We start from the raw sequence: 11257 nt of genomic DNA on the forward strand, positions 1-11257 counted from the left end.
AAAAGCTGAAGGAGAAAGCCATGTGGGCACAGGTAAAGGTGGCTGAGCAACAGATTGCCAGCATGGGAAATAAGAACACTAATTTTGTTCAAACTGGAAATACGAACCAGATACAAGGAAAGTTTAAAGGTAATAATTTCCAAAAGAAATTTAGCCCAAAGATAGAAGAACTGAAACAAAGATTACCTTGTTTTAATTGTGGCGAAATTGGACATTGGAGGGACGAGTGTCCTCATCCTCCTAGAAACTTAAAGAATCCCTTATTGAATCCACAGATGCAGAATGGTGTTAACGTGCAGCAACAGCTACAGATGCAACAGGGGTTAAATGAATTTAATATTCAGCGACAATTACAACAACAGCAACAACAACAGGTGAATAATCGTCAGGACCAGTTGCCACAACCACCTTTTCCAAATTGTGGGGGAGTTCAAAAATATAATCCAAACGTGGGATTTCAGGGATGTGAACAGGTAATAAAACCACAAAAACAGCAAAAGCAGCAAAGGGTTCAAATGCAAAATGCTTCACAACAATTTTTATTAACAGAAAGCCAAGACAGTGATTCTGATGATTATTGCTGACGGTGCCCGAGAGAGGAGGAAGAGTGTGTTGTTGGAGCCACTCTTGAGGTTGACCAGTCTGGTCCTTATGTAAACGGGAAAGTTAATGATGTAGACATCACTTTTCTAGTGGACACTGGTGCTACCCGTTCTACTGTTAGATCAGTGGAAATTGAAAACCTACCTCTCTCTGGGGATACCATCCAAGTTGTCGGAGTAAGTAATCAGCAAATTAAAACAGACTTAACTGATCCAGTACCAGTTGAAATTGGAAATTACAGAGACAAACACAGATTTGTGGTTTGTAATAGTAGTCCAGTAAATCTATTAGGTAGAGACATACTATGTAAAATGAATTGCAGAATATATTGTTCTCCTGAAGGAGTTGAATTACAAACAATGGAGGAAGATGGTTTGTACAGAATGACAATGATGATGATGGAAGCAGAAGAAACAAAATTGTTTCCTGCATTTGAAGAAAAAGATTTACCTGAAGAGCTAAAAGAAACAGTGAAATCTGAAATATGGGATTTTACTGGGAATGAGATGGGTCTGATGAAAAACGTAGATCCTGTTAAAATTGCATTGAAACAGGGAATAGAATTTCCAAACACTCCACAGTATAAAATGAAAACAGAGACAATTGAAGGTATTACACCTGTAATTGAAAAATTAATCAAGCAAGGTGTATTGAAAGAAATGAAGAGTAGCTCTTGTAATTCACCAATTATGGGAGTTAAAAAGGCTAACGGAACATTTAGGATCGTACAAGATCTGAGAAAGGTTAATCAAATTGTTATTCCATGTTGTCCTGTGGTTCCAAATCCAGCAGTAATTCTATTTCAGATTCCATATGATGCTGAATGGTACACAGTCATTGACCTTTGCAATGCATTCTTTACTGTTCCTCTACACCCAGACAGTTATGAAATCTTTGCTTTCAGATTCCAAGGTAAGACCCTTGGATGGACAAGAATCCCTCAGGGCTATACAGAAAGTCCTTCAATCTTTAACGAACTGTTAAAAAGATCATTAGAAGATTTAGACTTACCAGGTAGGTCTACGTTGGTGCAGTATATTGATGATTTGTTAATAGCTGCTAAGACAAGAGAAAATTGTGTAACAGACACAATAATTCTGTTAAATCGCCTTGCAGAAGAAGGACATAAAGTGTCCCCAGCAAAATTACAGTTTTGCAAACAGGAAGTGAAATATCTTGGTCACAGAATTGCAAAGGGAAAAAGACAAGTAACAATAGAGAGAATAAAAATGATTCAAGCAATGTTACCGCCAAGAACACAAAGACAGGTCAGAATGTTCTTGGGAATGGTAGGTTACTGTCGACAATGGATAAGTGGATTTTCAGTAATTGCGAAACCACTACAAAGACTGACCAAATCAGATGTAAAAGATCCAATTATTCTCAGTGATGTTGAGATGGAATCTTTTGAAAACTTGAAAAAGAGCTTATGCCATGCTCCTGCTTTGGGTATGCCAAATTATGAGAAAGATTTTGAACTGTATTGCAGTGAGAGAGAAGGATGTGCATTATCTGTGTTAATTCAGAGACATGGAAACCTAAAGAAACCTATTGCATATTTCTCTGCAGTTCTTGATCCAATTGCAAAAGCATTACCAGGTTGTTTAAAAGCAGTTGCAGCTACAAGTATCAGTCTTGAACAAAGTGAAGGAATCATTATGGGATTTCCTGTGAAAGTTTTTGTGCCTCATTCAGTTGAAATATTACTGACAAGAGGTAAGACTCAACATTTAACAAGTAGCAGATTGACAAAGTATGAGAAAATCATACTAGGAGCAGATAATGTTTCGATTTCAAGATGTTTGAATCTAAATCCTTCTACATTACTGCCTGATTCAGAAATCGTTAATGACATTGAGACAGAACATGAATGTTTAGATGTCATGGAATTCTGCACAAAACCAAGAAAAGACATCAAAGACAGACCTTTGCCTGAATCGGATTTTGTCTACTTTGTAGATGGCTCATGCTTAAGATCCGAAGGTGGTGTCTTGAAAGCTTCATACTCAGTTTGTACAGTCGAAAACATTAAAGAAGCATCATGTCTTGAAGGAGTTCGTTCAGCTCAAGTAGCTGAATTGATTGCTTTAATTCGTGCATGTGAAGTATCAAAGGATATAAGAGTTACCATCATTACTGATAGTCAGTATGGGTACGGAGTTGTGCATGATTATGGACAACTCTGGTCACAGAGAGGATACATGACATCAACAGGGTCACCAATTAAAAATGCAGTTTTCATTAGAAGATTAATTGAAGCAATACAATTGCCAAAAGAAATTGCCATAGTCAAGTGTGCAGCGCACACTAGAGGAACTGATTATATTTCCAAAGGAAATGCCTTCGCAGATGAAACAGCAAAGTACTGCGCAAGGAAAAATTATTCTTACAATCGGAATAGAAGTACAGAAACTGATTCAAATTCATTAATGCTAACAACTATTGTAGAAACATGGAATGAGATTAGAGATTTACAAAACGAAGCAGATGATGAAGAAAAAGATCAGTGGTTAAGATCAGATTGTAGACAACGTGATGAAGATGGAGTGTGGGTTTACAAAGATGGGAGAGTAGTTTTACCAAATTGCATGATTTCTGACATGGCCAGATTATATCATGGTCCTGCACATTTAGGAAGAGATTCTATGGTCAGACTGTTTAAAGAAACATGGTTCAATACCAAATTTAGAACCATTGCAGAATCTTTTTGTCAAAGGTGTTTGTCATGCCAACAAATGAATCCTAACAGAAAATCAGTGGTGGGGACAGGAATAATTGGTCGAGAGGGTGGTCCCTTCACCAGGTTACAAATAGATTTCATTGAAATGCCCTTACACAACTGTTTGAAATATGTACTTGTAATTGTATGCTTGTTCTCAAGGTGGGTAGAAGCTTTTCCTACACGACATTGTGATTCAATTACAGTAGCAAAACTAATGCTCAGAGAAATCATCCCAAGGTACGGTTTTCCAGTCACTATTGAGAGTGATGGAGGAAGTCATTTTGATAACAAACTGTTGAAATTAATTTGCGAAGCTATGAGTATTGAGCAGAAAATACACTGTGCATACAGACCAGAGGCATCAGGTGTAGTTGAACAAATAAATGGAACTATCAAAAACAGAATTGGGAAAATGTGTCTAGAGACAGGAGTGAAGTGGACTGATGCTCTTCCACTTGTTTTGATGTCAATAAGAAGTACACCAGATAAAAAGACAGGTTTGAGTCCTCATGAAATTTTGATGGGAAGAGTTATGAGGCAAGCTTTTGTACCTGTAGGTAAACTGTTGAGCATAAATGACAGTGCAATTTTGGATTACTGTAAAAGGTTATCTGATATGGTAACTTCTGTGTCTAATCAGGTGGGAACTGAAGCACAATCAAATGACAAAGTTTTGACACATGATCTGAGACCTGGAGACTGGGTCAGAACGAAAGTACATCGGAGGAGGAATTGTCTATCTCCTAGATGGCAGAAACCTAGGCAGGTAATCTTGATTACTACTAATGCTGTAAAGTGCAGAGGATTGAAGCGCTGGATTCATCCAAGTCATACTATTCCAATACCAACTCCTGAGAGTTCTGATGTTGAAAGTGATACCACAGATGACTCTGATTCTGAAGCAGAAGACAGAACAGAAGGTGAAGTAATTCCAGATTCTGAAGATCGACAAGAAAGTCGACATCTGGAAACTGTGCCAGTGAATGGAAATCTGACAAGAAAAGACTTAGAAATAATTGAAATAGATTCTGAAGGTGAAGAGAATCTGTTAAAAGGAAAGATAACTGAGGATTCGGTTGTCTATATTGAAGACAGAGAAGCTGAACCAAAAGAAGTTTCAGACCAGGAGAGTATCGAAAGGCAGAGAACAAGCTCTGAAGTAAGGAACAAAAATCCGAAATCTGGGAAGCTAGAGGTAATTGAGGAAGAGGAGGAGAACGAATTACCGAGTACCAGTGATGGAAGACAAAGTGAAGTTCCTGAAGGAGTAAAATTGCCGAATAGAGAAGTTCCTGAGTCAATTGAAATTTCAGACTACGAAACTGAAGAAAGTGACGTGGAAGGTGGAAGTGAAAGCAGAAAGAAAAGGACTTGGAAATCTGAATCGAATAATTCTGAACCAAAGAAAAAGTACGTGAGAAAAGCAGACTACTGGCCTGGTGGAAGATTGAGAGTCAGATTGATCAAAAAGCCAATAGAACAAGTTGAAGAAATAAGTAGTCAAAAGAGTCCAGGAAAAGAAGTTGGAGTTGGAAGAAAAATTGAAGTGATATCAAGAAAAGGGAAGAGAATAATTAGACCAAACCAGAAATACAAATCTCCTGAGTGGACTTACTTAGTAATTCCACCTGTTATAGACATATATGATAGTAGTGAAGAAGAAAACGAAATCCAAGAAATTAGTGACAATGATTGAAGTACAAATTTATTAAATTGGCATAAGGCTGAAGAAATCCTGTTAGTTGACACAAGGTCGAAGAAAACTGTCTAATAGAAGAAAACTTATGTATGACATAAGGTCGAAGAAATCTTGTTTAGGGTTATAAAAAGAAAAATATTTTAAAAGGGGGGTGTATATAAATTTTAAAATTTATTTTTATTTTTTATTTTATTTTTGAGGCTAAAACTAACTTAAAAATGCCTTACATTAAGGAGAGCACTTCAAAATGCTCTGTTTTTAAAAGATGCTGTAAGATGACTCTGGTATGTCTGCTCATTTTAGTTCTGCTCTGGTTGGTACTAGCTGTGATTATACCTTTAGAAATGAATAGAGAATTACACAAAGTTAATTTAACAAGCAAAGCTCTGGTTAGCCAAACTAAACATAGTGCATCTGCAAAAGTAATTGATCATCAGCCTAACATTCATCAAGATAAATCAATAGGTGATTTTTCAAGCAATACATTCACAAAGCTTTTGAGTGAATATGTAAAGGTAATGGATGCAAAGGATTGTTATGTATGCGTTAAGTTGCCCGCTTCTGTTTCTGAGGGAGTAACATATAACATGCTTCCTCTCACTTATGCTGTTACATGTAGTGTATTAACTAGTTTATTTTATCAAACTGGTCGTTTAGAATATTACTATTCAAATTATGATGAGATTTTTGCTAATGTTAAAATTGATAACGCTTTAAATAAGCATAAGAAAGCTAAACAAATGAGAGAATATTTCCTTGTTACTAACGAACTCACTTATGAGTATGCTTACAAGAATAATCTAACATGTAAATTAAGTGCTGAAGGAAAGAAATTTTTGAATATGGTTGAGGAGAGAAGAGCAATTTATAAGAGAAATGAATTAGTCAAGCAGACTAAGTCATCATTCTGGCAAAAAGAGGATGAGAAACTAAATGGTAAAATGCTTGAAAATATTGCAATTCACATAGACAAACCTGTTAGTGGAAAGCTTTGCATTAGAAGAGATAACACACTTTTTGATAATTATTTTGTAGGTGCAAGCAATTGTGAAGATACTTATCAGATTATGGGAGGTTGGGGATTTAAAGGTGGAAAAGATCCTATCTTTCCTGGAATTTATTTTGTTTGTGGTGACAAAGCCTACTACAACCTTCCAGACCATTGGTATGGAACTTGTTATGTGGGAATTGTTTTTCCTAAAGTGTTTCATGTTGACAGAGATTCAGAAGGATTATTTAAAATCCATAATTATGTAAATAGAGCTAAAAGAGAAACTTTTACTGAAGTTCTGGGAGATATTTTCCAAGCTGTAATACCTTTTGTTGGTATAACCCTAAATGCAGGGAGAATCAGAAAATTGTCCACTATAGTTGATAGATTATCAACTGACACTGCTGATGGGTTTCAATTAATGAATGTTGAAGTTATTGCAATTAGATCCATGGTAATTCAAGACCGTCTTGCTTTAGACATACTCCTAGCAAAGGAGGGAGGAGTCTGTGGCATTTTACATGTCCAACATTGCTGTACATATATACCGGATGAAAGTAAAAATATTGAAATGTATATTAAGAATATTACACAAATGCATTCTGAAATAATTCCTTTAGAAGAAGAAGATTTTACTGGGAAACTTTCAAATAGGTTTCAAGCAATTAAAAACTGGTTTCATAATATCGGAAGTTCAATTCTTGGCAAGATTCTGGCACCTTTGATTATAATTATATTCATTTTTATTTTGACTAAAGTAGGTTGTCTGTTGCATAAAAGAAAGAAGCATTTAAGAGAAAAGAAGAGAATTTATAAACTCAGAAAAGAAGAGGAAAGGGAGATTGAGTTGCAGGAGTTACATAGAGAGCGTCATGTTAATTGCAAGGATTATGCTGAAACAGACTTTTAGGTTTACTAATACAATGAATTTGAATCGATTTCTTATAAATTAAATTTACCAAAAATTTTGAGTGCTGGTGTGGTGATTTGTTAATCACCAGATGAGGGAGTTGATGGAGCGAGATAGAAAACAAAATTTTGTTTAAACTCGCAAAGTCACATTTCCATAACATGAATAAAATTATTAATGATTTGTGATATGTCGTGCTAATATAACCTAGATTAAACTTTACACGTGGGGGGACTAACATGTGTGCTCATAAACGTGCATAAATGTTGCATCTTTCTATTCGAGCAAAATAATAAAATAATTTATTGTTTTCGTTTTTGTCATAACTAACTGCTGCAAACTTAAATAAGCAATGTGCTTGTTTTGCTTTTTCTCGTCTGTGTGATGTCATTTCTACTATTCTAGGTGCATATGGGTCTCATTGAAAAACGGAGACTGGTAAATATAAACGCTGCTTTATTTGTTTGCAATGGCTAGGTAACATTTTGATTAATCGGGTGGGTTAATTAATTAGTAAACCATGGGGTGGATACAGAAAATACTTTATTTCTTACATTAATACTTTTCTTGTGTTTGTTTTATACTAGAAATCATAAGTTGCCTGCTTTTGAGGCCTAGCTATTTGAGTCGCAAAATAAAAGCTGATCTGAATTTCTGCAGAAAGTCACGAGACGCCCATTCTGAATTAAAACGTTTATTGAAGCTGCATTCACAAAGCAAAAACTGATGAGCTGACATCATTCTGTCGGACATGGCCAAGGTCGAAAGTGAACTTTTTGTCAGTCCTTAACTTGGCATCCGCGGAAGTTGCACTGTAAGACTATGGAAGCTGCGAGGATGACTTAAAACAAAGTTGCAATCGCAGGAAGCCTCTGGCTTCACGTGGAAGAGACAATGGTCTTTGTAAGACATGATTTTGTGGAACTTTTTAAGAATCGGGTGACATGTCACTTGTCACTCTCAGCCAATGGGACGTCGAGTATTTCTGAAAACTTTCCTTCGCTAGTTTAGTTAGCGTAGAAAGGTATAAAAAGTCATGCCCTTAGGGTTGGGCTGGCTGCTGCTTTCTGACTTTCCGATGAGGGTGATGTGCTGCTGGACTTTGCGTGGAGCACGTAAGAATCCTCAAAGATCTTTACTTTAATTTCTGTCTATTTAGCTCAGTTAGGGAAATAGGTTTTAGAAATGCTAAACTTTATATAATTTCTTTAAATTTGATTAAATTGCTTAAATTGTATTTTTCCATATTTCTTACTATCATGCTTGCTTTATTGCAAATAAATTTCATTTATAAAACTTACAACATATATACTATAATTTAGAAAATAAAATCTTACTTTTGACAAACAAGCTGGTCTTGGTTATTTAGAAGTATAGGTTACCTTTAGCTAGATCACGTCGCCTATAGTGGTCATTTAAATGATTGGGTTTTATTCTAATGACAATATTCTTTCTGCAAATGTATAAAATGTTTATAGTTTGTAAATAATGTGTATATAGATTTATTTGACCACCTGATTCAGTAGGCCCAAAAATATATCAGGTTCATAAATGGGTCCATGTATAGTTTAGAATTTTGTTTATAGGTTATGAAATTGGGTAGCGTAGTTTATGATATATTTTCTATAGCCCGCTGGATCAGGGCGGCCTGAACCTGCACTCACCCGTGCAGTGGAGGCCTGCACTTGCTCTCATCCCAGCTGTCTTAAGACAGCTGGGATGAGAGGTTTAAAGTACGCATGTCTGGCTGGCCACAGAGTCATGCTCACTTTAAAAGGTGCAAAGGCTGCCCTCTGCCCACCACTCCGCCCTGCTGCCACTCAGCAGGCCCCACGCTGTCGTGATACACTGTTCAGGATGGGGTGATGAACAAAAAAATGGTAATAAATTACCATTTTATTTTTAATCTCTGGGGCTTTGGGGGGCATTTAAGTGGGGGCCATGCTCCTCTGCTCCAACGGAGGAGCCGCCCCTGCCTTATACCCTAACATCCACAGCCAACCCCACACCTGGCTCTCCACTTCTGGATTCACGTAGGCATCCGTGCCCTGCTGACACTTAGCTCTTAGGCACCAAAGCCCATCTCCCTTGTACTCCCAAGAACCTGCTGTGTGTGATTTCTTATATTGTCTGATTTTCTTTAAGCTCACAGACTTGAGGATCTGAGACCGAGTTAACAAGCCAGCACCCTGGATATTTTTCGTTGACCATGTTATTGCTTCCAAGCCTGGATAACCAGCCAGCATAACATGTTACAGTGGTTGACTGCCAGGTTTTCGTTCTGATTAGTAGAATCTCAGTTTTGCTTCAGTTAAGCTGAGATAGCTGACTTTGGAGTTAATGTAAGAATCTGTAGAGGTTAGCAACTTTCATGCAATATTAGGAAACTAATTGCTTGAAAGGAGTTCAAATATGCACACTCACATTCTTGTGTTTTTTACCTTTCAGAACGTGGATTCCAGGCCATGGACGTAAACTTTTGAGACAACTGGGGCTGCCTGAAAACATTCTAATTGGTCACGTCACTGTGGAGCAATATCAACGGATTTTTGAAGTGATGGAACATTCTGGAGAGTTTAACAACAGTTGGATCTTTGACGAAATCTTGGAAAACACAGAGAAGAATGTTTTTTAACTATGACATTGTTCCTCAATGGACTACCTTGCTGCAGCAAAAGGTCTGAAAATGGGAACGAGCAGGCCGCTTTTCGAAGCTCAAAATGTCATGATAAATAGCAAAAAATGTATTTTACTCTCTCCAAAATGATTGTGTGGGCTCCTCCCTATCGCGTTTGCTTTATAAAGCAACAATTAAAATGCTTAGCAGAGGGCTTCCAAGCTGCATGCTAAATCTAGGCCACCTTGCAGGAACCCGGCAATCTGCCATGGCAATATGGAATGTGATATTTGATGGAAATAATAATGGGAGGGCCCAGAGGATAACAGCATTTTGTCCTGCAGTTCGAATTGTGTTTTCTAGCTTCACATGCTGTGCTGTTCTGTTATTAAGTTGGGTATCCTCTGGCCGTACACAATCAGTTTTATAATGAGCCATTTTAGAAAACGGCTATTAAGAGCATACCCGTTTGCACATTTCACAGCAAAGCACCAAAGTATCACTTTGAATATATGGGTTGAGCCCTTGAATTCGGCGTTCTGTTTCTTGTGGAATGTACTTGGCTAGCTGCGTTCAGTGTTGAAGTCCGTTGGCCGAGAATATAATTGTTTCATCACAGATGGACTGTTCCCGAATGTACTGTAGAAAGGTATCTGAATATGCCATACTTGCTTAGCAAGGAGGTTTGCAATAGGAATTGAAATCTGATGTAACTTAGATTTCATGAGTAAAAAAGATACCTTACTATGGGCAAAAAACCAGCTGCTGGTTTTCATGCTCCATTCTGAACTAGTAAACATCTTCTGTTCACCTGAGGAATGACCTCAATAAACCTTGTTGCCACCACGTTGAAGGGGTGGTAAATAAAGAGATTTGAAGAAATCATAATGGCTGTTTTGCTAACTGGTTGTGTTTGTTTTGTCTAAAATGTTAGAAACGATGACCCCTTTTCTTTGTCTTTGTTAGTTTCAGTCATCCGTTTGACAGATGTCTATTTTCTGCTGCACAGTGGCATGCATACCCACCCCCTTAATTTAATCTGCTCTTAAATCGAATGTTCGATTATTAACATGCCACTGTGTTCAAGGACCCTGTGCTATAAACGTTGATTTCAAGTCATTATTTATAATGTAAGCTATTTTTGAAACCGACCTGCAAAATCGCTGTGCTGTACCAGCTAACCAAAAGAATGGGATGGAGAAAGGGTGAGGGGAGCAGTACCTCTCCCCATAAGCCTCTAAGCACAAAATCCTCTCAGCAGGCATACGCTGGACCGTTTTGCACAAAAAAGAAAAAGCTTTGAGATCCCAAGTGCATCTGTAGTCTTATTCCAGTACTTGGTCATTTCTTTTAACCTCATAGCTTTTCCACAGACCCTCTTCCACTTTCTTTCTTTGCACAGTTGCTCTTTTCATGCCCAAGCGCTGACATTTTTCTACATTATCTCTAATACCTAAGATTATGCAAATCTCTTTGAAACAAGACTTTATTTATATCAGCTGCACCAAAGGTTTGACATCTTCGGATATCATGCTGCCTGGGAGTTTCTTACCCTTGTCGTACGTGATCAGTAATACTCTCTGTGTAATTCAGTGCTGAACAGAATCACAAAGTCACTTTTGGACCGAACACATGCTTTCCACGTCATACTCAACCCTCTTTTTGCCGTCCACCCCCAATACAGCTTGCCTTTCAGTGTACAAAGATATGAAGCT

The 11257-nt window shown here is 37.4% G+C and overlaps 1 protein-coding gene across 1 annotated transcript in view; it reads left to right on the top strand.

The window, feature by feature from the left end:
- TFB2M (transcription factor B2, mitochondrial) overlaps positions 1-10430 on the top strand; it is a 139002-nt gene extending 128572 nt beyond the window's left edge. The window contains exon 8 of the mRNA XM_078648799.1: positions 9374-10430. Coding sequence (XP_078504925.1) covers positions 9374-9560 — 187 coding nt within the window. The 3' untranslated portion in view covers positions 9561-10430. The remainder of the gene's footprint in view (positions 1-9373) is intronic.
- The last annotated feature ends 827 nt before the right edge of the window (positions 10431-11257 follow it).

This window comes from Lissotriton helveticus, chromosome 6, assembly GCF_964261635.1.
Source record: "Lissotriton helveticus chromosome 6, aLisHel1.1, whole genome shotgun sequence".
NCBI classification, from domain to species: domain Eukaryota; kingdom Metazoa; phylum Chordata; class Amphibia; order Caudata; family Salamandridae; genus Lissotriton; species Lissotriton helveticus.